The 25,810-nt window shown below is 54.2% G+C and overlaps 2 protein-coding genes across 8 annotated transcripts; one reads left to right on the plus strand and one right to left on the minus strand.

The window, feature by feature from the left end:
- Window positions 1–3,646: 3,646 nt before the first annotated feature.
- On the minus strand, window positions 3,647–16,710 carry PMPCA (peptidase, mitochondrial processing subunit alpha). 3 transcript variants are annotated; one of them, XM_055270374.2, is made up of 13 exons: window positions 16,564–16,710; window positions 15,105–15,307; window positions 14,738–14,817; window positions 14,416–14,498; window positions 12,691–12,785; window positions 10,975–11,075; window positions 10,144–10,407; window positions 9,214–9,306; window positions 8,711–8,829; window positions 8,467–8,557; window positions 8,281–8,343; window positions 5,438–5,582; window positions 3,647–4,315 (listed from the first exon to the last, which is right to left on the minus strand). In XM_055270374.2, the coding sequence occupies exons 1-13, from the start codon at window positions 16,632–16,634 to the stop codon at window positions 4,146–4,148; spliced, it is 1,578 nt and encodes a 525-aa protein (XP_055126349.1). In that variant the 5' UTR covers window positions 16,635–16,710; the 3' UTR covers window positions 3,647–4,145. The 3 variants fall into 3 exon arrangements, with proteins under 3 accessions (XP_055126349.1, XP_063492834.1, XP_063492833.1); XM_063636764.1 differs by lacking the exon at window positions 8,281–8,343 and having other exon boundaries at window positions 16,564–16,688; XM_063636763.1 differs by lacking the exon at window positions 3,647–4,315 and having other exon boundaries at window positions 4,579–5,582; window positions 16,564–16,697.
- Window positions 16,711–16,769: 59 nt separating this feature from the next.
- On the plus strand, window positions 16,770–25,337 carry ENTR1 (endosome associated trafficking regulator 1). Of its 5 annotated transcripts, XM_055270368.2 has the most exons (11): window positions 16,770–16,788; window positions 16,841–17,016; window positions 17,105–17,254; window positions 18,280–18,348; window positions 19,424–19,536; window positions 19,775–20,191; window positions 21,364–21,437; window positions 22,129–22,240; window positions 22,654–22,716; window positions 23,152–23,291; window positions 24,384–25,337. In XM_055270368.2, exons 2-11 carry the CDS (start codon window positions 16,947–16,949, stop codon window positions 24,481–24,483), a joined length of 1,308 nt encoding a protein of 435 aa, XP_055126343.1. In that variant the 5' UTR covers window positions 16,770–16,788; window positions 16,841–16,946; the 3' UTR covers window positions 24,484–25,337. The 5 variants fall into 5 exon arrangements, with proteins under 5 accessions (XP_055126343.1, XP_055126344.1, XP_055126346.1 ...); XM_055270369.2 differs by lacking the exon at window positions 17,105–17,254 and having other exon boundaries at window positions 16,772–16,788; XM_055270371.2 differs by lacking the exons at window positions 17,105–17,254; window positions 18,280–18,348 and having other exon boundaries at window positions 16,774–16,788.
- The last annotated feature ends 473 nt before the right edge of the window (window positions 25,338–25,810 follow it).

Genomic DNA, 25,810 nt, shown 5'->3' on the forward strand with positions numbered 1-25,810 from the left:
CGCGTCAAGTAAGATCATGGATCGAAAGTCAGGTGATTCCCTTGGCACTCACTGCTAGATCTTAGATGAATTTCACTCAGAAAGGAGTTTAAATGAACACAAATGATGTTGGCCAATCTCTGGAAAATAAAAGAATTGTTAAATACGGCCAGGCACAGTGGCTCACATCTATAATCCCAGCACTTTGGGAAGTGAGGCAGGAGGATTGCTTGAAGCCAGGTGTTAGAGACCAGCCTGGGCAACCTAGTGAGACCCCATCTCTAAAATAATAATTAGGGTGTCTATAGTCCCAGCTCTTCAGGAGGCTGAGGTGGGAGGATCAACTGAGCCCCAGTGGTCAAGGCTACCGTGAGCTGTGGTTGCATCACTGTACTCCATGGCTAGCCTGGGCGACAGAGCCAGACCTCATCTCAAAAAAAAAAAAAAAAAAAAAACTGGCTCGATAGTAGTGGGTTCTTAGAACTGAGTGTTAGTGTCAGCTTTGGTATACTATCCTCCACTGCTAAATTTGGCAAAAGAAAAAAAAAAATGTGGCCAGGTGCGGTGGCTCATGCCTGTAATCTCAGCACTTTGGGAGGCCCAGGTGGGTGGATCACCTGAGGCCTAGGCGGCTGGTCAGGAGTTCACCACCAGCCTGATGAAAATGGTGAAATCCTGTCTCTACTAAAAATACAAAAAATTAGCCAGGCGTGGTGGCGGGTATCTGTAATCCCAGCTACTTGGGAGGCTGAGGCAGGAGAATCCCTTGAACCCACGAGGCAGACGTTGCAGTGAGCCGAGGTCGTGCCGTTGCACTCCAGCCTGGGCAACAAGAATGAAACTCCATCTAAAAAAAATAAAAAATTTGTGAAATACGACTGTGTGAGGATGGTTTCAAAAATTCAGCTCTCAGGGCCAGGCACAGTGGCTCACGCCTGTAATCCCAGCACTTTGGGAGGCCGAGGTAGGTGCATCATCTGAAGTTGGGAGTTGGAGACCAGCCTGGCCAACATGGTGAAACCCCGTCTCTACTAAAGACACAAAAATTAGCCGGGTGTGGTGGCAGGTGCCTGTAGTCCCAGCTACTCGGGAGGCTGAGGCAGGAGAATGGTGTGAACCCAGGAGGTGGAACTTGCAGTGAGCCGAGATTGCACCACTGCACTCCAGCCTGCGTGACAGAGTAAGACTCCATCTCAAAAAAAAAAAAAAAATTCAGCTCTCGTTCTCTCAAGCATGCTTTGCCTGTGTTTGTTCAGCAAGTGCTTTCCTAGCTCTGCTCCAGGCCAGACGGTCTAGCCACCAGCAGGGACACTGGAATGAACCAAATAGCCTGCTTGGGGGAGGTGACCATCTTAAAAAGGCAGCCGACTATAAACAAATTCAAGTGCACCTTAGTTCCAAAGAAAAAGTGAAGCAGGGCTGGGCACAGTGACTCACGCCTGTCATCCCAGCACTTTGGGAGGCCAAGGCGGGTGGATCACCTGAGGTCAGGAGTTCAAGACCAGCCTGACCAACATGGTGAAACCCCGTCTTTACTAAGAATACAAAATTAGCCAGGCGTGGTGGCGCATGCCTGTAATCCCAGCTACTCAGGAGGCTGAGGCAGGAGAATCGCTTGAACCCAGGAGGCAGAGGTTGCGGTGAGCCAAGATCGCGCCACTGCACTCCAGCCTGGGCAACAAGAGCGAAACTCCGTCTCAAAAAAAGAAAGGGGAAAAAAAAAAAAAAGAAAAAGCGAAGTGGGGAGGAGGGTGGCAGGGAAGGCGGGTGTGCGACCTGCGGGGAGAGAGGCGGCGGCGAGGGAGAGCCAGCTGTGTGGCAGGGAACGGAGAGAACCTGTGTTGGCCTCGGCTTCCAAAACACAGACGCTGAGGGCTCACTGGTAGCAGTTTCTAGAATGTCCTCGGGCTACTCGGTAGTTGGAGCAGGACTGTGCTTCACTGGAATCTTCAGAAGCTCAACCCCAGGCCTGACGTGTGTGGCGCCGGAGCTCTGCGTTCCCTGTGCAGCTGAACATCAGGGGCTGTGCTGCCAGGAGCTTCTGTCCCAGGTGTGGTGAACAGGATGTTTCTAACAGAAAGTCCACTGTTAGAACAGACACCATCGTCCTCCGGCTCCGGCCCTCCAATCCCATCAGGTGGGCAGCAAGCTGACGCTTCCCACGTGGGCAAATTCAAGCAGTCACCGTCAGCGGAGTGTGTGTGTTGTAAAGGCACCAGGTCTTACAGAAACGACGATAGCCAGACGACAGTAAGAGGCCAAGAGGAGTAAAGCTTACGAGTTTAATTTCCTGAAAATATCCACTCCCTCTCCCATCAGTACTGCAAAGAGGCTACGCTTCTCAGCTACACAAAAGACAGGACCAGAGACTGTTCTCTCCTCCTGACGAAACTGTGCCACACAGCTCTGTGCAGCCCACTAAGTCACACATGCAGGAAGCTATCCTTGGACTACAGGCAGCATCGAAGGTGGCCCACGCAGGTCCCCAGGCCCGACCTCGCCACACCCCTTGGAGCTCCCGAGGTTTCTATGGGTGTTTGAGAACCACGTTACAAGTTTTAACTTGTACACGTTTTTTGCTTGTTTTTGTTTCTTTTTTGAGATGGAGTTTCACTCTTGCTGCCCAGGCTGCAGTGCAGTGGCGTGATCTCGGCTCACGGCAACCTCCGCCTCCCAGATTCAAGTGATTCTCCTGCCTCAGCCTCCCGAGTAGCTGGGATTACAGGCATGCGCCACAACGCTCAGCTAATTTTGTATTTTCGATAGAGACGGGGTTTCTCCATGTTGGTTCGGCTGGTCTCAAACTCCCGACCTCAGGTGATCCGCCCACCTCGGCCTCCCAAAGTGCTGGGATTAGAGGCGTGAGCCACTGCACCCGGCCACTTGTACAAGTTTTTACACCACATGAAAAGTTACCCTGTAGCTGCTATTCCCTAAGCCATGCGGCCTTTCGGATCTCTGGGAACACCCACATCTGCAGCCGTTCCTTGGCCTGGCGGTGCTCCCCACCTCTAAGACATCTGCAGACTTGGCTGCCGGTCACCATTACCCCCATCACCCCACCCTATGCATGCTGTGACACCCCTGACATCAGCGCGTCACACGAGAACAGGCTTCAAGACACAGGGTCAGACCAGATGATTCTCAGGGAGGAAACGCACAACAACAGGCTTCAAGACACAGGGTCAGGGCCAGGCGCGGTGGCTCACACCTGTAATCCCAGCACTTTGGGAGGCTGAGGCGGGTGGATCACGAGGTCAGGAGATCGAGACCATCCTGGCTAACACGGTGAAACCCCGTCTCTACTAAAAATACAGGAAAATTAGCCGGGCGTGGTGGTGGGCGCCTGTAGCCCCAGCTACTAGGTAGGCTGAGGCAGGAGAATGGCGTGAACCCGGGAGGCGGAGCTTGCAGTGAGCCGAGATCGTGCCACTGCACTCCAGCCTGGACGACACAGTGAGACTCTGTCTCAAAAAAAAAAAAAAAAAAAAAAAAGACACAGGGTCAAACCAGACGATTCTCAGGGAGGAAACGCATGAGAACAGCTTCAAGACACGGGGTCAAACCAGATGATTCACAGGGAGGAAGGCCTCCATGTTAGAAAAGCTGCCAATTGAGACAGCCCTTAAGAACCGCCCCTCCCCAGGCGAGAAGGAAAACACCGTGCTAAGATGCCAGCTCTTTATTACCAGGGAAGCCGTGTGCACACGCGTGGACGGCGCTCCTCGGAGCTGACTGGGCCCTTGCCTTGTCCTGTTTGTCAGAGGTGAATCCTGGTACTCAACACAGGAGCACGGTGGCCTCCGGGGAGGCTCTGATAGGTTGGTCTCTGCTGCCTCCCGGCTCAGGGCTCCTCCAAGGAACCCACGGGGCCCCATGTGCCCAGAGCCCCTGAGGAGGGGAGCGCTGACCGGCCTCCTCGTGGCACGCTGCACTCCAGCGCTGGGCACTTCACCTGCCTCCTGGCTTGCGGTGGTCAGGCTCAATACTGACTCCACTGATCGGCACATTGAGTTCTGACAGAATGCAAACTGCGTGGGTGCTGTGGCGACACTGTTTGCACTGTTTATACAACCAGCTTTTTAGACTAAATTCGTGTCCAAACTAACACGCACGGGAACGGGCTCCAGCTGCAGCTCCTGGGTCTGTCAGGCCGGGGAGCGGCTCTACCGGAAGAGCCGGTACGTCCTGGGCAGGCGCCCGTCCTTGCTCGACAGGGCAGTCTGGATGTGCTCGTACGTAGGCAGGTCAGTCAGGTCACCCAGGGCGGCCACTGCTGGCTTCCCTCGGAGCATCTTAGAAGCAACTCTCTTCACATCTTCCGGCTTCACGTTGCCTAGTGCAGAGGGCAACCGCACGTCACACAAGCACACCACGGCCTCCATGCTGAGGCTGTGTCAGTAAACACACGGAGGGGGTGGCTGGTCTATACCACTCACTCACGCTGTGCTGCTGCTGGGGGCACCTGGGCCCAAAGGCAGCCACTGGGTGTAGCCAAGGGTGAGTCCAAAAGTGACAGAAGTGAGTTCTCAGTAAATGGGGACACGGCAATGACTTAAAAATGTAGGACAAAGCCACCCAAGAAGAGTTACACTTACAGAAGAGCGAGCTCCGTGTCTGATGAGCTCACTTTAGGACGGGTCTGCAGAGGAAACCCCGAGCCCCTGAGGGCCGCATGGACAGACGCGTGGGGTGAGAGGGGCCAGATGGCCGCACCCAGGAACCCCAGGACAGGAGTGACTGGGTCCACGTGGGTCTGTTTTCTACAGAAGATGAGGCCCGAGAGAGGCTGGACACTCGCTCGAGGATTTAAGCGGGCGCTCCTGAGGGAAGGACAAGGGACCACACGGGGCAGGGCAAATGCCCGGGACTCCAGGCCTGGACAGGAGATGCCCACAGGTGACACCCTAAGCCCAAGCCACCCCAACTTAACAGGCAGCCTGTGCCAGGTTTTAAGCCTGTCGCCCAGAAGAGTCCGATGCACATACAACTTGGCACACAGTTTCAGGAAATTCAGACCTCCTAAGGTCACTCATGGGGGCCCCGGAAACCTGGGGCTGAGACTCCTGCCCGAGAGCCAGCAACGGTACAGCGGCCTTCCGAGCCACTGCTACTCCACGTACAATGTAGCAGTCCTCTACTGAGCCCTTTTCACCTACTAACTGGCGTACTCTTTAACAACTCTGGGCAGTGGTGACAGCCCCTCCCAGGGGTGCAGAGGGTGGGGTCACCTGCCAAGGAGGCAGCAGGTACATGGTGGGGCCGAGAAGTGAGATCAGGTCTGCGACCCCACGGCCCTGCCCTTGGCCGCCCCTGCTGAGGACAACTAGTGAAGGCCCCAGATTCCGGGTGTGATGGACACACCACAGGCCCACCACGGCCTGCGGGAGGGCAAGACGGCCTCCTCTGAGCCTGGCCGAGGCCTGTGGCAGCCCCTCACTACCCCTGCGGTACTTACGGATGAGCGCGCACAGCTCGTGCGGCAGCTTTCTGGAGCGAGTGGCCAGCACCTGCCTCCCCACATCCTCGAAGATCACAGGCCTGGACTCCAGGTTCATCATGAGCATGGACGTCAGCTGCGTCTTGGCTCGTTCCAGCTCCACCTGGGGCCAGAGTCCGGCCAGGTGAGCACACGCCCGCCCCGTGCCACCTTCCACCCCCACTCGAGCAATGGCAAAAGGCCATCTCTGTGCCCAAAGCTGAACATAAGAAAGGGAAGGGAAGCCGGGAGCAGTGGCTCACGCCTGTAATCCCAGCACTTTGGGAAGCTGAGGCGGGCGGATCACAAGGTCAGGAGATCCAGACCATCCTGGCTAACACAGTGAAACCCCTTCTCTACTAAAAATACAAAAAGAAATTAGCCGCACGTGGTGGCGGGCGCTTGTAGTCCCAGCTGCTCAGGAGGCTGAGACAGGAGAATGGCGCGAACCCAGGAGGCGGAGCTTGCAGTGAGCTGAGATCACACTACTGCACTCCAGCCTGGGCAACACAGCGAGACTCTCTCAAAAAAAAAAGGGAACCCAGGCCCAAGTCACAGGCAACCCTGCTGGTCTCCCCTTCGGGTTTTCTAGGGAAGAGCTGTGCTATGTGTTACCCGGCTTCTACCACACTTGAAATACGGGAGCAATGTGCCTCCCTTGAGTTCTTTTTCACTGTGTGACACGCAGCGGGAGAAGGTAAAATAGTCAACTCCTAAATGCCAGGACCCCAAAGTGGCCACACGGCAAAATCAGGGGGAAAACAAATGAAACACAGGTTCTGGGGCTTCCCCAGACGCCTCCGGTGCAAGGCCCAGGCAGCTGATTTTAGCAAAGTCCCTGGGAGGTTCTGAGGGAGGCAGTGCAGGTCCTAGGCTGCCTTCAGCCTGTCTTAGGGCACAGGCAGGGGTGCTGTGAGAAAGACATGCCAGCAGATCTAGGAGCCAGCACATTGAAAAACAAACACCAAAACTGATGGGCCGCAGACATTCTACATCTTTTTTTTTTTTTTCTTAAATAGACACAGGGTCTTGCTATGTTGCCCAGGCCAGTCTTGAACTCCTAGGCTCAAGTGATCCTCCCACCTTGGTCTCCCAAAGTGCTGGGATAACAGGCATAAGCCACCAGACCTGGCCTCTATACCATTTCTTTTAAGTAAAACAATTCTTAATTTAGGCAGGTCTTTTTGCAACTTTAGGCAAATACCTAAGTACTTCATATTTATTTCAAGTTGACTTCACATTAGTGGAGAACTGTTTTTCTAGCAGCGCACTAGTGGAACTGAAGCATATTAATTCAACCACAATTTTATTTCTTGAATGTTTTTTTTCCTGGCCGGGTGCAGTGGCGCACGCCTGTAATCCCAGAACTTCGGGAGGCCAAGGCAGGTGGATCACCTGAGGTCAGCGGTTCGAGACCAGTCTGGCCAACATGGTGAAACCCCGTCTCTACTAAAAATACAAAAATTAGCCATGGGACTGGGTGCAATGGCTCACACCTGTAATCCCAGCACTTTGGGAGGCCGAGATGGGCAGATGACTTGAGGTCAGGAGTTCAAGACCAGCCTGGCCAACATGGTGAAACCCCATCTCTACTAAAAATACAAAAAATTAGCCAAGTGTGGTGGTGGGTGCCTGTAATCCCAGCTACTCAGGAGGCTAAGGTAGGAGAATCACCTGAACCCAGGAGGCGGAGGTTGCAATGAGCTGAGACTGTGCCACCGCACTCCAGCCTGGGCAACGGAGCAGGACTCCGTCTCAAAAAAAAAACCAAAAAACAAAAAAATTAGCTAGGGTGGTGACACATGCCTGTAATCCCAGCTACTCAGGAGGCTAAGGTAGGAGAATCACCTGAACCTGGAAGGTGGAGGATGCAGTGAGCTGAGATCATGCCACTGCACTCCAGCCTGAGCAAAACTCTGCCTTAAAAAAAAAAAAAAAAAAAAAAGAGTGTGTATAAAACTTGTTTATTTGTACCATTTCTGGTCCAGGAAGTAACAAGGTTCCCAAACATATAAAGCATCAAAAACTAAGCTTAAAAAATTAGTAAATAGGGAAGCATGGTGGCTCACACCTGTAATTGTAATCCCAGCACCTTGGGAGGCCGAGGCAGCGGATCACTTGAGGTCAGGAGTTTGAGACCATCCTGGCCAACATGGCGAAATCCCGTCTCCACTAAAAATACAAAAATTAGCCAGGCATGGTGGTGCATGCCTGTAATCCCAGCTACTTGGGAGGCTGAAGCAGGAGAATCGCTTGAACCCGGGAGGTGGAGGTTGCAGTGAGCCGAATTTGAGCTACTGCACTCCAGCCTGGGTGACACAGTGAGACTCCATCTTAAAAATAAGAAAAAAAAACTGGTAAACAAATACAGTTTCAAACATACAATGGAGCCAGGGAAAGGCTCGAGACACCCCACGCTGCAGCCCACCTGTGTGAGCTGCTTCACCCCAGTCACCTCACAGGGACGGCTGAGGAGGACGCACAAACTCCAGCGTTTCGCCAGCAAAGCTGAGAGAGTCACACGGACAGTCCCACGACTCACCCAGTGGCTCAGAGAAAGAAGAAGTGGACCGAGCGCTGGGGGAGGGCAGTGGTCTGTTTTTCTGTTTTTGGGGTTTGGACCAGGGAAGAACAGCCTCAGCGGGCTCCCAGGTGGAGCAACTCAGCCCCAGGCTGTGCCTCCCTGGCCGCCCTGCCCTGCCCTGCCGGGACCTTGGCCTTGAGGCTCGGGGACCAGGCCCACAGGTGGCCACTCCTACAACGTGGCTGTCTCCTGTCAGACCCCACAGGAAGGCCTGGAAATGGCGCCACACTGCACTCACCGCGTCCACGCTTCCGCCCATTAAAATAAACTCCTTTGTGATGATTTCTACCATTTCTCGAACCTGTGAAGAAGGGCAAGGCGGTAACAGTGTGGCCTGTGCCCCCAGCCTGCTGACCCATCTAGGCAGGGACGCCAGGTCTGGACAGGCAGCTGCACTGAGGACGGCGGCAGGCGGGGCCCTCACCTGTCTTGGGTCAGCGCTGGCATGGATGCAGAGGAGACCAGTGTCCTCGTAGCTGTGGTGGTAGGAGGTCGCGTTATACATCCAGTGGTGCCTGGGAGGAAGCGAGAGTCACAGGAGTGAAGGGGATTCGCCAGGATCAGGCCATGGGAAACTGGAGAAAAGTCACCTGGAAGGTGGCCTCATGGTCCAAAAACACACCTGGCCTGGCCTGGTGGCCTGAGGATACAAAAAGAGTGCAACCAACCTGTTGAGCACGTTGAGGTAGAGCCTGGAGAACATGCCCTTGCCAGGCCCGCCAGCCGAGAAGGAGCCGCCTCCGCCCATCATCATGTTCAACACCGCAAAGGGGATGAAGTCCTCCTCCTGCAGGGACAGAGGGCAGAGCTGGCTGAGCCGCCTACGCCGCGTCAGGAGTGCCGTGAGACGCCAGAGACGGAGGGCAGAGCTGGCTGAGCTGCCCACACTGTGTCAGGAGCGCCACTGGATGCCAGGGACAGAGAGCAAAGCGGGCTGAGCCGCCCACGCCACGTCAGGAGTGCCGTCAGACGCCCGGGACAGAGGGCAGAGCTGGCTGAGTCGCCCACACTGCGTCAGGAGTGCCGTGGGACGCCAGGGACAGAGGGCAGAGCTGCGTGGGCAGCCCAAGCCATGTCAGGAGTGCCGTCGAACACCAGCGATGGAGGGCAGGGCTGGCTGAACCAGCCACACTGCATCAGGAACGCCATCAAACCCAGCACCAGGACTCACCAGGAAGGAGCAGCTCTCCAGTCCAACCATGATGTGCGTGAGCTCGGGGATGGGGGTCGGGCCCAGGCTGACATTGGACATGTCTCTTTCTAGCTATAACCAAGAAAACAAGCAAGTGTTGCCATATGAAAAACAGTGAGGGCTCGCAAACCCCAGATGAGATCATCTTCAGAGTGGTTACACAGAAATCCAGTGCCAGCCAGGCACAGTGGCTCATGCCTAAAATCCCAGCACTTTGGGAAGCCAAGGTGGGCAGATCACTTGAGTCCAGAAGTTCAAGACCAGCCTGGGCAACATGGCAAAAACTCCCTCTCTACCAAAAAGACAAAAAAAATATATATATACATATATATATATACATATACACACACACATATAAGCTGGGCGCGGTGGCTCATGCCTGTAATCCCAACATTTTGGGAGGCCGAGGCAGGCAGATCATGAAGTCAGGAGTTCGAGACCAGCCTGGCCAACACAGTGAAACCCCATCTCTATACAAAATTTAGCTGGGCGTGGTGGTAATCCCAGCTACTCAGGAAGCTGAGGCAGAAGAATCACTTGAACCCGGGAGATGGAGGTTGCAGTGAGCCGAGATTGCACCACTGCACTCTAGCCTGGGTGACAGAGCGAGGCGCCATCTCAAAAAAAAAAAAAAAAAAAAAAAAATGCAATGCAGGCAGTGGCAGACCCACTCCCCTAGAGGAAAAAACTGCGTCCACCTTCTGCGGGGGTTGCACTCAGGCCTAGCAGCACTCACCCTCAGCAGGGGACATATTCCATGCCCTGCTGTGGGACTACTGTATGTGTTAAGGAAAAGCTACAGGTGCAGTCAACACCTATCACCCTCAGAATCAATACAAAAACATGCCACACCACGGGCCGGAGGACGTGTTCCCCACCCGAGGCCACGAGACATTCCCGCCACTTCACCTTGGCAATCCCCCCAGTGTACTGGGCCACAGATCTGTCAATATCCACGACCTCTGTGCTCCCCCAGGCCGGCTGGACCCCCAGGAGGTACTTCCGGGCACAGTCCACCAGATGCTCGTGCTCCACGCCCACGCCAGCCAGCACCATACGGTCGGGAGTGTAGTAGTTCCTCAGGTAGGAATGCAGCACCTCTCGGTTGATCTTTGCTATGTTTTCTGTGGGGCAGAAACGGTGGAGGCCAACTGTGTTCTCCCTGTAAGCCGCCTAATGGGGAAGAGCCACAGACACAGGTGACTGAAGACAGCACAACCAGGCTTCCTCCAACAAGCAGCACCGGCGCCCGTCTGCAGCCAGCCCTGGGAAAATCTGACGCAAGCTGATATTTTACTTGCAGTCTGGCAATAGCAGCTGCGTGCGTATTTATAAAAAGAGTAAAATCTGCCTCTCCAGAATACAAATTCACAAAAAGCCTAAGATTAATTGTGTTTAGTAGTAAAGACCTAGTTACTATAAAAACTGGAAAATACGAACATTATATAAACAGCAGACTCAGAAATCAAGAATGTTCTAAGCTGGGTGCGGTGACTCACGCCTGTAATCCCAGCTACTTGGGAGGCAGAGGCAGGAGGATCACCTGAGCTGAGCCCAGGAGTGCGAGACCAGTGTAGGCAATGTGGAGAAATCTCATCTCAAAAAATAAAAAAAGTTTTGTATATATCCATAACCTGCAAGGACAACATCAAGGAGACAAACCAACCCCTCCCCACCACCCCTGGTGTCGCAAGGACCACTGTGCGAGATGCGGGGGCATTCTCGAGTTTGACATTTTACTTCATGAATCATCTCGGTGAGAAGTGGCTCTGGGTCAGGCCGCAGGTTCAGGTCCTCCAGCTCAAACTGGACCGCCATCCGCGTCATCTCGACTTCTTCATCTGCAAGAGAACCCAAAGGCGAGGGCTCAGTCTGCACAGGTGCAGATGAGGAACACAGCAGTGACCCACAGCTTGTGTGCTGGCCTGGGTGTCGCCTGTTGGTGGCTGTTGGCAGTCACCTCTGCCTTCATCCAGGGGCAGACTGGGTGCTTGTGTGAGTGAGGGGGACTGCTACAGAGAGCAGGAGCTGGGGGGCTTGGGCCTCTCATCCCGCCTCAGCCATGAAGCAGCCACGTGAGCCTGCTAAGCCCTGGCTTCCTTGCTGGTGAAAGGCACCAAAGACACTGGACCTGTCCGTCCCAAGTGCTGCTGTGAGGACACAAGACCAGACACGAAGGTGCTTAGAAACAGAGGCACATGCTGGGCTCGGTGGCTCACGCCTGTAATCCCAGCACTTTGGGAGGCCAAGGTGGGTGGATTACCTGAGGTCAGGAGTTCAAGACCAGCCTGGCCAACACTGTGAAACCCCATCTCTACTAAAAATACAAAAATTAACTGGGCGTGGTGGCGGGCGCCTGTAATCCTAGCTACTCAGGAGGCTGAGGCAGGAGAATCACTTGATTCAGGAGGTGGAGGTTGCAGTGAGCCAAGATCGCGCCACTGCATTCCAGCCTGGGTGACACAGCGAGACTCTATCTCCAAAAAGAAACAACGGCACAGACACATGTCAAGGGTGCCTTTCATCAGTTGTGACAACAAGATCTTAATGTGGGACTGTAGCCTTTGAACACCAAGATCAAGCTGCTGTGAAACAGTGCACCTTTAGGGTATCTGGAAAAGCCAACATTCCCCTCTCCTGGTCCTCCCCTGACAGGGACTCAAAGTCCTACCATCTGCAAGGCTGAGGAGGGTAATGGAAACAGTGAAATGGAAATTTGTGGCACACACCATTCCACTTATTTAAAGACAGTCTGAGGTGCCCTTCCGAAATGAAAGAACCAATTTCACTAAAAACATCCCAGAACACAGATGTCTCAAATACACACTCTCTCAAACACCAAGGACTTTTACAATCACCAGTGGTTTTTTTCCTTTTTGTGGGGAACAGAGTCTTGCTGTGTTACTCAGGCTGGTCTTGAACTCCTGGGCTTAAGTGATCCTCCCATCTCTGCATCCCTAAATGCTGGGATTACAGGTGTGAGCCAGCACGCCTGGCTACTAGCACTATTTCTTTCTTCCTTTCTTTCTTTGAGACAGAGCCTCACTCTGTTGCCCAGGCTGGAGTGCAGTGGCACAATCATGGCTCACTGCAGCCTCAACCCATCTTCCTACCTCAGCCTCCCGAGTAGCTAGGACTCTAAGTGTAAGCAACCACACCCAGCTAATTCTTGTATCTTTTTGGAGAGACAGGGTTTCGCCATGTTACCCAGGCTGGTCTCAAACTCCTGGGCTCAAGCGATCTGCCTGCCTGAGCCTCCCAAAGTCCTGGGATTCCAGGTGTGAGCCACCATGCCCAGCCCCAGCGCTATGTCTGATGAGATCTCGCTATCACTTTGTGTTGGCCTAAAGCTCCAATTACATGGTGCTCTTTCTCACGGCTACAGGGCTTCTGCAAACCTTTCCGGTCTTCCCTATGTCCAGGCCCACTTCAAACGCCAGCAGCTGCGATCCACACCTGTTAGCCGGGGCTGCAGAACCACATCAGCCAGTAAGCCGACCACCGTGTCCAAGCCTTTGCTATCAGCAGACACAGCATACATGGTGGTGTCTCTGGAAGAAAAAACAAGCCCACAATGCCAGGCCCTGAACTCACACTCTGCTCAACAGCCAGGGGCACCTCCTACCTTTTGTTGGGGCCCAGCAGACATTTCAGGGACGCTTGGGCTTTGCATGCCAGGGGCACCTCCTACCTTTCTTGGGGCCCAGCAGACATTTCAGGGACGCTTGGGCTTGCGTGCCAGGGGCACCTCCTACCCTTTGTCGGGGAACAGCAGACACTTTTCCCCTTTCTCTTTTCCTGTCTTACAATGTGAATGCTTGGTAGGCAGGACTCACAGCTACACACAGCTTGAGTCAAAATGGAGCCACTTCTGATAGAGGTTTTTGTAACTAAGTCTCTCTCAAAAGGTGAAGTGTTTCATCCCAGCCTCCCGTTGACTGAATGAACCCACTGGTGAGTGTGGAAACATGCCCGGCCTTGGCTGGCTTAGGGGACAGCAATGGCTGGCTTGTATGGAGCTTCTGTCTCGCTGTAACATCTGTTCCCGGCATGAGGCACTGCACAGTCAGAAGCGCACAGAGCTGGCCCATGGGACAGGCACAAAACCATGGGCGGATCTGAGATCAAGTATGATCAAGTGAGACCATGCAAAACAGACGCAACAGCCGTGAAGAAGACGGAGCTTGGGAGGCAGGATGCGGTCACCAGTGCCTCTGAAGAGGGGACTTGGCTGGACCTTCACCCTAAAGAGGAGCCATTCTCAGTGACTTTGGCCCACGTGGGGAGAATGGCAAGAACAAAAGCCTGAGCTGAGGGCGAGGGCGGCTGGGTCTGAGTCAGGACACCAGCCACCTGGCCAGAGAAAGGAGTTAATCTGGGATGAGTGAGATTCGAGGCAAGAGTTGGAGAATCAAACACACCAGGCAGGAACCTGGCAGGGGCAGCTGGGAGTCAGGGGGTATTAAGAGGCCTTGTTTTAGAATGTGAATGTGTTACCTCCAAGCTAACTTTAATTCTTAGCATTTAATGTGTCTTTTATGTGTAATTTTTTTAGCATTCAAACTTAAATGATCAACAATTTAAAAAATCTGTGATCTATAGTCACCCATCTCACATTGCCCAGTGCCTTCTGAACAAGCTCCACACCTGGCATGCAAAGACCACTGCACTGTGCTCCAGGCAACACCGCCCCCTCCCTCCACCAAGCAGCCGGCACCTCCCTGGCTTGGTGCCTTTTGCCCCTGCTGTCTCCTGGTCTGGAATGCCTTGTCACCTGTGTCTAGCAAACTCCTTCAGGAAACAGCCCAACCCTGCGTTTCCTATGATTCCTTTCCCAACTCCAGACCAAGTCAGCTGCTCATCCTCCTGGCTCCTACTGCCTTTGGCTACTGGGTCCGGTACGTATGCGAGGCCCTCTGCTCTATCTGGGAACAGGGCCTGCTCTACGTCCCTGGCATGCGGCCAATGGCCTGGATGAACTGACGGGGGTGAACTGAGCTCCTGGAAGCTGTGCTTCTCTGTGTAAGCGCTGCCCACCCAAGTCTCCATCCAGGACAGGGCTCACTTCTCCCCGTGAATCTCCACACCTCCCGATGGGAGGGGCTCAGGGGAATCTGAGCAACGACAAGAACGTCACTTCCCACGGACCCAAAGTCAGTTTGTACGTAAAAGCTGGTGTACCTTGATGTCTGGCAGTCACAAATACCCCCATGCTTTTCCAACGTAAGCAGAATTTCATCTTTGCTGTCAAATCGAGCAGTAGACTAGTAAAAATAAATAAGAAAAGCTAAATAAGCAATCCAGGCTATCCCTAAAATACAATTTTTTAAAAAAATTTACTTTTGCTTTTAACACACGTACAAACCTATCTTTCAACTTAAAAGTCTTTTATTAGCATTAACTTAGCAACTTAATAATTTATTAAAATAACCATTATAGACAAGAAAAATCTCAAACATCCTTCAAAAGTATAGTCTAAAAAATTACAAAACTGGGCACTGACCGAAAATGCCAATTTTTCCAAAAAGTGAGCAATTCCACTAAGGTATTTCGCTTCATATCTCGATCCTGAATTGATAAGAACTAGTAGTAAAAAGAAAATTGACAGGTTACACAGATATTCAAAATAAGATTTAATCAAGAGAAACATTTTAAAATGTCAATATGACATGATTATCAGATTTAATTAAATAAGAGTGATTGTGCTGATGGTTTCACAGGTGTATGTGTAGGTCAACATTTATGAAATCGTACTTTGTTTCCACTCAGGGTACAACTCATAATTGGCATGCTAATTACAACTAACAGTCAACTAAAGCATGTGCATGTTAAAACTGCGGGACCACCCACGACACCACAACAGTACTTACTTCCTACTGTACAAAACTGTCCAAACTTATTCTGAGATGCCACGCGAAGCCCATTATCCAATGTGGTTACTTTGGTTTCAAACTTTTCCTGTCCATCAACTGTAGCAAAAACAGGCTTGGGTACTCCAGGTAAAGGAGAAGAGAGGGGGATGTTGGGATAGGCACCGCCACTACTAAACCGTCTGTACGCAGGAGGTCCAAACCTAAAACAGAGAGAGCGACCCAGTTACAACAGGCTGGAGACAATGAACCCGTGATGACCTGTTAGGTGCAGTTAGTTATGTTTTGTCTGGGTTAAAAGTGAGTATCTGCCTTTCTACAGGACTTATTTCTACAGACTTTGGAAGACAAAGCAGAGGCTGACAAAAAAGGCTCAGCCACGGGACCTGGAGCAAGCTGGTTCCATCCTTTGGGTCTTAGTTGCTATGTCTGTAAAAACAGGGCTTATTAACAGTAACTCACTCTAACTGCAGTTTGTACACATAAAGCACTTAACAGCTCTGCCCTCCAACAGCATCACTGAAGTCTTAGAAGCCATATCCCTTATTAACCTGGTCCGAAGGCGGGGTGTGACTTGGCCTCCGTCTCCCTCTCCAAACTCATCTCTTGAACCCCCACAGCCCCATAGGTCCTGGTCACACTGATTCTTCTGTCAATTCCTGGAACACATTTGACTCATCATCCCCAAAGCTTCTTCACTATTCCAGGGCTTGCCAAGCCTTTGCCCATGCCTACCCCTTCTTTCATTCTTCAGCTCTTCCCTTAAATGTCACCCTGATGGAGGCCTATCCCTCATCAGTCTAGTCTTTCCTGTTATTTTCTATCACGAAAAGCTGCTTGTTTACTCCAAAGCATTTACGCGACTGCCGATATTTTGTTGACACTCCAGTCTGTATCCATATCCTGCAGGCAGCACCTCCGCACCCCTGAAACAGCACTCGTTGTGTGGGGAGGGGCGACGCCTGTGCTGTCGGAACAAAGTTCCAGCGTGGGGAAAGGCAGGCCCGGTCACTTGGGCGGGAGAAGCGGTGGGGACGGAAAGGGTTCTTAAACGTCAGAGATCAACGGACAGAGCGCAGCAACCGAGAGCCTGGACCCTGGTGTCAGAACTCTGCGGGTCTAACAGAGCTGGGCCCCCACCGGCTCAGCCTCCTGAGGGAGCACGCGGCAGGTGAAGCGCAGGGGCAGAGATGAGGCATGGCCTCGGACAAGGCCCGTCGACCCGGGAGGTGAGGGGGGGAGAGGACCCAGCAGCCGGGAGAGACAGATGGGACTGCGTCCCCGGGCTCGAGGCGCAAGGCAAGGCAGGGCCCCTGTCGCCTCGGGGACGACACCAGTGTCCCGAAGTGCGAGCCCGTCCGACGGGCGCCATGTCACCTGTAGAAACCAAAGACGGAACGTCCAGAAAGACTCGAGCCGCCCCCGCCCCAGGCCGAAGCCTGGTTCGCCTTTGGCTCACCTCAACCGCGAATGGCCCCAAGAACCCGAGCCCCGCAACAACCGCGTCGCCGCCAGGACCACAGCCGCCATCTTGCGTCTCCGCCCCTGCTTCAGTCGTCACTTCCGCTTCCGCCCCGCGGCTTCCCCTCCCCCTCGGCGACGGCCCAAGGCGTTCCGGCGCTCGCTTCCGGTGCTCGGAACGGAAGCAGCGGCGAGAGGCTCGGCGGAGCGGGGGCGGCCGAGCGGCGGGCGACGGGGGCGGGCGACGGGGGCGGGCGACGGGGGCGGGCGACGGGGGCGGGCGACGGGGGCGGGCGACGCGGGCCGCGGCACGGGCGGAGCCGGGGCCATGGAGCCGCCGCTGCCGGGCTAGGCAGGTCCTGCCCCGCCAGGCCCGCGGCAATGTCGGGCTACCCGCGCCGCCCGGGCGCCACCCCGCTGTCCCGAGCCCGGAGCCTCGCCATTCCCGACGGTGAGCGGGGCAGGGGCCGAGTCCAGCGGTCCAGGTGGGCGGCGGCCGCCCCGGCACGCAGTAAAGTCACTGTTGTCGTTGCTTCCAGCTCCAGCGTTCTATGAACGCCGGTCTTGTCTCCCCCAGCTAGACTGTGAGCGCCCCCATGGCAGGGACCTGGACTCCCCCTTTTTCGGCATTCGGCCGGCCTTTATGTGCTATGTGCCCAGCCCGGTGCTGGTTTCCGTGGGAGACACAGGTGAGAGATGAGGGCGCCGGCCCCAGGGACGCCTCCAGTTCCCGCGCCACCTGTGGCACCTCCGCTGCAGCACGAGCTCGTCCATTGACCCGTCAATGAGCACAGCGCTCTCTGCGTGCCAGGCGCTCGGAATTCAAAGGCGGAGTCCTCTGCTAGGAGCTCACAGTCTGGTTGCGGGGAGACCTACCCCCAGACAGACCGTTCCAGTACGGGATGGTTAGTGTCCAGGGAGCACAGGAGCCCACCCGCTTTCCTCGTGGGGCTGGAGTGGGGGTGCCTTCACCCAGTGGGCAGTGATTGGAAACCGAGCTGGAGCATTCCATCTGCCTCCACAGCCGGGCAGTGGCCAGATCTGGTTCATCCTCGTTCTGCCCAAGCAGAAGTGCCGCTGGGTGCCCGGGGTGTGCAGGAGTGTTTGTGTGGTTATGCCAGGATCTGAGGACATTCGGGGGTTGTCACAAGACCAGAGGACACGCTCGCCCCGGCTGGGCTTCAAAACCTGCTGAGGAGCCTCTTTCAGACCACAGATACCAGGGCCAGTCTGCAAGTCAGGCCATCTCCAGGGTCACAAGCCCGGGGGCTTGTTTTTTTTTTTTTTTGAAGTTCTCTCGGCCGAGCGGGCGCAGTGGCTCACGCCTGTAATCCCAGCACTTTGGGAGGCCGAGACAGGCGGATCATGAGGTCAGGAGGTCGAGACCATCCTGGCTAACAGGGTGAAACCCCGTTTCTACAAAAAATACAGAAAAATTAGCCGGATCTGGTGGCGGGCGCCTGAGGTCCTAGCTACTCGGGAGGATGAGGCAGGAGAATGGCGTGAATCCAGGAGACGGAGCTTGCAGGGAGCCGAGATCGCACCACTGCACTCCAGCTTGGGCGACAGAGCAAGACTCCGTCTCAAAAAAAAAAAAAAGTTCTCTAGACTGTGAGAACCACTGCGGTGGAGACTCCATGTGCAAAAGAAAAAACCAAATGTGAGGTCATAAAGACTTCCTGCCAGCATGGTGGGTGACATTGTTTCTTTGCAGATTTTGGCTATGGAAAGGGGAAATGTTCTAAGCAGAGCCCGTCAGGAGCCCACGGGACACGTTTTGGAGGTAGAGTAGTTCAGCAACCTTTTCTTCTTGTCTCCATCCAACACAGGTTGCCAGGCATGTGTCTGGTGGCGGGACTGTCAATGTGACTGGCTATGTGGTGTAGCTGGAGCCCAAAAGAGCAGGTGGGGGTGGGATTTCAAGGGTTCAGTCTTGACCCTAGAGTAGGAGCGAGGTGCAAGGACAGAAGAACCTGAGCAAGGGGACATCAGGGAGCGGGGAAGCCCCACCTGGGGGGCTGGGGCCACACGAGCCAGCTTTACATGGGGCTCGCAGCTGGGAGGGCCAAGTGTGGCTGCTTAAGTCCCCGGAGGGTTGGGAAGGCGGTGGCAAGAGGGAGAAGGGAAAGGTGGGTGTTAGTTAGGCTACCTAGGTAGGAAAGTCGGGAAGAGGGTCAAGGGGCACTGGGTCCCCAGCTTTGCAGCACCTGAGGAGCTTTTTGTTGTTGTTGTTGTTGTTTGATACGGAGTCTCGCTGTCGCCCAGGCTGGAGTGCAGTGGCACGATCTCGGCTCACTGCAACCTCCGTCTCCCAGGTTCATGCCATTCTCCTGCCTCAGCCTCCCGAGTAGCTGGGACTACAGGCGCCCGCCACCACGCCTGGCTAATTTTTTGTATTTTTAGTAGAGACGGGGTTTCACTGTGTTAGCCAGGATGGTCTGGATCTCCGGACCCTGTGATCCACCCGCCTTCACCTCCCACAGTGCTGGGATTACAGGCGTGAGCCACCGCACCTGGCCACCTGAGGAGCTTTGAGAACTCCTAGCACAGGTTGACCTCACAACAGGGAACTGGGTGTGTGCAGTGGAGTGGCCTGGGTCGTTTTAAAGCTCCCCAGGGGAGCTTTAGTGAGCAGCAGAGTGTGGAAGGAGAAGATTTCAAATGCAGATGCACGTCCCCGTCACTGCCCACCTTCAGCCGCCTTCACCCTTCTTAGTGCCGCCTGAGTCATGGTAGAATGACGAGCGTGGCTGCCTGATCTCGCATGTGGCCATGCTCTGGAAAGACAGGTGAACAGGAAGGTTCCCTTTCAACGCTCTTCAGTAGACTTGATGCATTTGTGATGTCTGTTATTTCAGATGACAGATTTGAAGATCTTGAAGAGGCAAATCCATTCTCCTTTAAAGAGTTTTTGAAGACCAAGAACCTCGGCCTGTCAAAAGAGGATCCAGCCAGCAGAATTTATGCAAAGGTAAATCCACGGCATTGTGGGTGATGGCTCTGTGGGACGTTTCTGTTCTGGCCTCTGCAGCCTCCTCTGGAGGAGATTGTGAGTGTGGCAGAGCAGGGCAGGCGTCAGTGCTGGGGAGCAGCTCTGGCCTCCTTCCAGTAGAGAGATTGGGCCTTTCTTCGTGTTCCGAGGCAGAACACAGAGAAAGGAAGATGCGCTCCGAGTCAGAAGCATGGCCTCCATTGTTTTTTTTTTTTAGGAAGCCTCGAGGCATTCACTGGGACTTGACCACAACTCCCCACCCTCCCAAACCGGGGGGTATGGCCTGGAGTATCAGCAGCCATTTTTCGAGGACCCGACAGGGGCTAGTGACCTCCTGGATGAGGAGGAGGATGAGGACACTGGATGGAGTGGGGCCTACCTGCCATCCGCCATCGAGCAGACTCACCCCGAGAGAGTCCCTGCTGGCACGTCGCCCTGCAGCACATACCCTTCCTTTTTCTCCACCCCGTCGGAGCTGGCAGGGCCTGAGTCTCTGCCCCCGTGGGCGTTGAGTGACACTGATTCTCGCGTGTCTCCGGCCTCTCCAGCAGGTAGTCCTAGCGCAGACTTTGCGTCTCACGGAGAGTCTCTGGGAGACAGGCACCTATGGACGCTGCAGATAAGTTATGAAGCAGTAAGTGAGCCTTGCGGCGCTCTCTGGCACAGTGCCTGTCCGAGCGGCTTCTCCCGGGGAGAACCTGGAGCCATCCTACCTCCTGGGTGGCCTGGTTTGATTTCCAGGACAAGACGACTTGTGTGACAGCTTGCTATCCACTTTCCCTTTGACTTTGCTTCTGGTTACACGTGGGAATAGAACCGGCTAAAGAGGACTGGTGAGCTAGAAGCTGTAAATTGGATGCAGTTGGGCACTTACAGGGCTGTACCCTCAGTAAAGGCGGGCTGCAGTTGCCAGCTCAGGGACATCTTGCTAAGTATTCCAAGAGGAGGAACATTTTTAAAAAATTATAATCACCTAAAAGGTTATAAGCTCTGAGTAAAAAAAAAATTTTTTAGCCGGGCGCGGTGGCTCACGCCTGTAATCCCAGCACTTTGGGAGGCCGAGGCGGGCGGATCACAAGGTCAGCAGTTTGAGACCAGCCTGACCAACATGGTGAAACCCTGTCTCTACTAAAAATACAAAAATTAGCCGGGCGTGGTGGCGGGCGCCTGTAGTCCCAGCTACTCGGGAGGCTGGGGCAGGAGAATCGCTTGAACCCAGGAGGTGGAGGTTGCGTGAGCCGAGATCGCACCATTGTACTCCAGCCTAGGCGACAAGAGCGAAACTCTGTTTCAAAAAAAAAAAAAAAATTTTTTTTTTCTGAGACAGTGTCTCTGTTGCTCATGCTGGAGTGCGGTGGCACGATCTCGGCTCATGCAACCTCCACCTCCTGGGTTCATGCCATTCTCCTGCCTCAGCCTCCCGAGTAGCTGGGACTACAGGCGCCCGCCACCACACCCGGCCAATTTTTGTATTTTTAGTAGAGACGGGGGTTTCACCATGTTGGCCAGGCTGATCTCAAACTCCTGACGTTGTGATCCGCCCGCCTCGGCCTCCCAAAGTGCTGGGATTACAGGCGCGAGCCACTGCCCCCGGCCTCTGAGTAAAATTAACTGGTATCTGTGACCACAGGTCTCTGAAAAGTGCCCGCCTCCGTCTGTGGTCTTCCTCTGTAGTGGCTGCAGGTGGACGCTGCACTGACCCAGCGATCTCTGCTTCTCAGGAGGCTCTAGAGCCAGACCGCAGAAGCACACGCCCTTTTGAGCGAGACATGCTGACTTTCTAATAAGGATGTTCTCTCTCCACAGCTGAAAGATGAAAATTCTAAGCTGAGAAGAAAGCTGAATGAGGTTCAGAGCTTCTCTGAAGCTCAAACAGAAATGTATGTAAGCTTTTAGTTAGGAATGCAATCCACAACATCTAATCCACAGGGAAATCCGTTTTTAAATGATAATGAAGTAATCAGAGTCAAACCAGATCTGGGTTTTATTGTATATAAATGTTCAGCATCAAACACATTTCTCTGTTCTGCATAAAAGTTTATTTTGAGACAGAGTCTTGCTGCGTCACCCAGGCTCGGGTGCAGTGGCGCAATCACGGCTCACTGCAGCCTTGATCTCCTTGGCTCCAGCGATCCTCCCATCTCAGCCTCCTGAGTAGCTGGGACCAGGCGTTCGCCACTGCACCTGGCTAATTTTTAAATCTTATTTTTGTAGAGACAGGGTCTCACTATGTTGCCCAGGCTTGTCTCAAACTCCTCGGCTCAAGGAATCCTCCCGCCTCAGGCTCCTAAAGTGTTGGGATTATAGGCGTGAGCCACGGCGCCTGGCCGAGGTTTATTTTAAACTTTAGACAAAAAGCTACCAAACGCCTTGTTGGAGCAGCAGTGCTGTGAGAGCCGCCTGCCTGGTGGCTGCAGGTCCGGGCCTGAGGCTGCCGCTGCCTCCCCTCTGTGCCTGAGACCCATTCCATCACAGGCTCTTAGCGGGTTTTATCTGGCTAAGGAGGTATCTTTTTGTAGTCCTCTTAAAAGTAGCCACAGAAATTAACAACGCGGGTTTTTCTTTAACAAGGGTGAGGACACTTGAGCGGAAATTAGAAGCAAAAATGATCAAGGAGGAAAGCGACTACCAGGACTTGGAGTCGGTGGTTCAGCAGGTGGAGCACAACCTGGAGCTGATGACCGTATGGGCTTCTTTATCTGAATCGGACGAGCTGGGTGGGGCAGGAGCGCTCCTGAGCAAGTGCTGCCGTCTTCAGCAGCTGGTGCAGCCTGCCCTTGGGAGTGGGGCCATGTGGCTCTCTGGGACCGGTGTCCCTTGACATCGCTGTCTCGCTGTGCCTGGGGATAGCTGGCCCACGAGGGCATCCGTGGGGAGTGGGAGGCCAGAGCACAGACGCTGCACGATGAGCCCTTCCCAGGGGTGGTCTGAGAGTGGAGGCGGGACTCGGTGGGGCACAGGGGCTGTGAAGGGCCACAGCCAGGTTGGGTGGCCTCCTGTTCCCTGGGTTGGGCCCCGTGTCCGGTATGGATGTGAGGACATCAGTGATGCTTTTTGTGTTTTTTTTTTTTTTTATTTTTTTTTTTTGGGTAACAGAAACGGGCTGTAAAGGCAGAAAATCACGTCGTGAAACTGAAACAGGAAATCAGTTTGCTCCAGGTAATTAAAGAAAGGACTTCAGTGTTTTCCTTTGATTTGTGGAGTCACATAATGAATTCAGGAAGAAAGAGGCGAAAGACTCTGCTGGGGTTTCCCCTGAGCCCAAGCAGAGAAAGGACTTCAAATGAGGACAGCAGCCGCTTCCTGTCAGGGCCTGAAGCAGAGGGAGGCCCTGGAGCTCTGTTGGGAGTTTGGGGTCTGGCACGGGGCATCCACTTGTAGGAGTCCGTGTTTCCATAGAGCTGGGTGCTGGGCGTGTACTGGAGTGAAGGGGAAGCCATTAGGCCCCCAGTCCCAGAGGCAAGCCCCCAGTTAGGCCAGAGCACCCATCCTGAGTGCCAGGCCCCCACGGGTAAGCCCTCGCCTCGCCGGGTGTTGACTTTCAGCCGGGTTGCCCTGGAGCTGCTCTCTCCTTAGCCATAACCGTCCCCCCAGGCGCAGGTCTCCAACTTCCAGCGAGAGAATGAAGCCCTGCGGTGCGGCCAGGGCGCCAGCCTGACCGTGGTGAAGCAGAACGCCGACGTGGCCTTGCAGAGCCTCCGGGTGGTCATGAATAGCGCACGGGCTTCCATTCAGTGAGTGCCTGGGAGGCACTGGGAAGCCTGGCTGGGAAAGGGGTGAGATTGGAGTGGTCGTCAGTGATCCTGGGTGGGGGCCCAGGCTGATGGCACTGTAGCTGGAGGACCAGGGAGCCGCAGGGAGGGGCGCGTGCTCAGTGGTCCTGTTAGCTCTCTGGGTCACGGTGTGGACAGACCACAGGCTTGCTTTTATTTATTTATTTATTTATTTATTTATTTATTTTTTTGAGACAGCGTCTTGCTCTGTCACCCAGGCTGGAGTGCAGTGGCGCAATCTCAGTTCACTGCAAGCGCCGCCTCCCGGGTTCACACCATTCTCCTGCCTCAGCCTCCCAAGTAGCTTGGACTGCAGGCGCCCACCACCACACCTGGCTAATTTTTTTATATTTTTAGTAGAGACGGGGTTTCACCGTGTTAGCCAGGATGGTCTCGATCTCCTGACCTTGTGATCCGCCCGCCTCAGCCTCCCAAAGTGCTGGGATTACAGGCGTGAGCCACCGCGCCCAGCCGACCACAGGCTTTCTAACCTGCCTCGCAGTGTCTGATCTCACCTGGGAGGTGCAGACAGCCACACCACCTGTGGACACTAAAGCTCTAAATAAAGGAAATAGTGGTAGTTTCCCTCCTGGTGAAAAAGCAAATTCCCAGAAGGCCCTTACTACTGTGCCTGGCTGGGGACACGCCAGCCACCATCACTGTGACAGTGGTGAGTGCCTGCCACCCACTGGGCTGAGCTCTGCAGGGCGGTGTTGGCCCCCCAGAGCACTCCCTGTGAACAAGGGAGCCGTCTCCTGTGAAGTCAGATATGGGTCTCCTCAAAGAGGAGCTAGGAGTGGAAAACCTGTGATTCTCCCCCGAGCCCCTCCCTTTCTCTTCCCCGAACCCTGTCCCTTTCTGCCCCCCGCAAACCTCACCCCTTTCTCCTTGGAACCCCTTCCCTTTTTCCCCCCAGCAACCCCTCCCCTTTCTCCCCCACCTCCCCTGTGGGACCCCCCGCTTCCCCTCCAGCCCTTCCTCTTTCTCCCCCCAGAACCCTGTTGCTGCTGAGTAGCTGCTGCCACCCATCCTGATATCCGTGCTTATTTTCAGGCAACTGGTTTCCGGAGCTGAGACACTGAATCTTGTTGCTGAACTCCTTAAATCTATAGACAGAATTTCTGAAATTAAAGATGAGGAGGAAGACTCTTGAGGACCCCTGGGTGTTCTCAGCATGAAGCTCCGTGTATGCCCTGAGGTCGCCACCGCTTGATCTAAATGTGCAGTTGTGTCCTTAAATATGCAGTCTTCACCCAGAGTAAAGCGTTTATCGCAAGAGTCTAGTGTCGTGCCCTCAGCCAGTTCTTGGCCACCGCAATGGGAGCAGCCCTGGCCGAGTTGTCTCTGGTTTCTGTGCAGCCCTCCTTGGCGAAATTCCTGCGATTTTATAGATTCTAATGCGCTCTTGGAAGACATTGTCATAAAAGCCAGCGATTTTAAGAAAAAGAGCGGTTCTGGAATCAGTGTTTTCCAATCCCATCCCAGAACATCAGTTGTAAGATAAGTACAATTGATTGTCCTTGATTTCGTAAGTAGAACAAACACTAAATGTGCCTCTGAGATGGCCACCCTGGGCAGGGACCTGTGCCTTCCGCCAACACTCAGGGCTCCCTCTGGCTTCCAGGTCACTTGTGGCTCCAGCGGGCGGTCCCTGCAGTCATGGCCTGAGTGCGCAGGGGCCACCGCGTGGCTGCTGTCCTCCCCCAGGACCCACGGGGACCAAGGTCACACATTCCGTGCTGTGAAGCTGTCCAGATGTGCCTCTTTGGGAGTTCTGGTGGATGTTTAAAGTGGCATTTTGTACAATGCAGTTTAGAATTCAGGAATTTCAAGTATGTGCCCGGGTCTGTGAGGTCCCAGCTGCCTTTCTGACGGCCTCCCACAGAGGGACGGTGACGAGCACTAAATGCTTTTTTCACTATTTTCCTATAGATTTTTTTTAAACCTTTTTTTTCTCCTGTTCCAATTGATAGCTTCCTTATTTAATAAATTCTGTAGTTCACCGCACTGTCTCTTCTCTGCTGACTTAGTCCTTGGAGAACGCCGTGGCCTTCCACACCTCACTTGCTCTTGCCCTAACTGGTGCCTTGTGCTGGCAGATTCTCTTCAGGTCCTCAGCCCTCGGGGTTAGGGGCAGACTCAGACCACTGCTGCCTGAGCCTGACCACAGGGACCCACACATGATGGACGTGTGAGTCACGCAGCTGCACGTTTCAGGGCTGGATAGACTGGATTCTAGCGTTGAAGCATCTTTTCAGATCACGTGGTTGAATTTTTCAAACAAGGCGTCTGAACTGCTAGACCCCTGGCCTTAGCTACAGGTGAAGGCCAGAGCTTTCCAGCAGTCACTGTGGAGCAGTCCTGCTGCCTAGCCCTATGCGCCTCCCGCTCCTGCTGGTTGGTGAAAGCAGGCTCTGGATTCTGTTGGCAGAGCTGACTTGAGACAGGGTGCTGTGGTGGGAAAGTGCCGGAATGAGGTT

Source organism: Symphalangus syndactylus, chromosome 3 (genome assembly GCF_028878055.3).
Source record: "Symphalangus syndactylus isolate Jambi chromosome 3, NHGRI_mSymSyn1-v2.1_pri, whole genome shotgun sequence".
In the NCBI taxonomy this organism is placed as follows: domain Eukaryota; kingdom Metazoa; phylum Chordata; class Mammalia; order Primates; family Hylobatidae; genus Symphalangus; species Symphalangus syndactylus.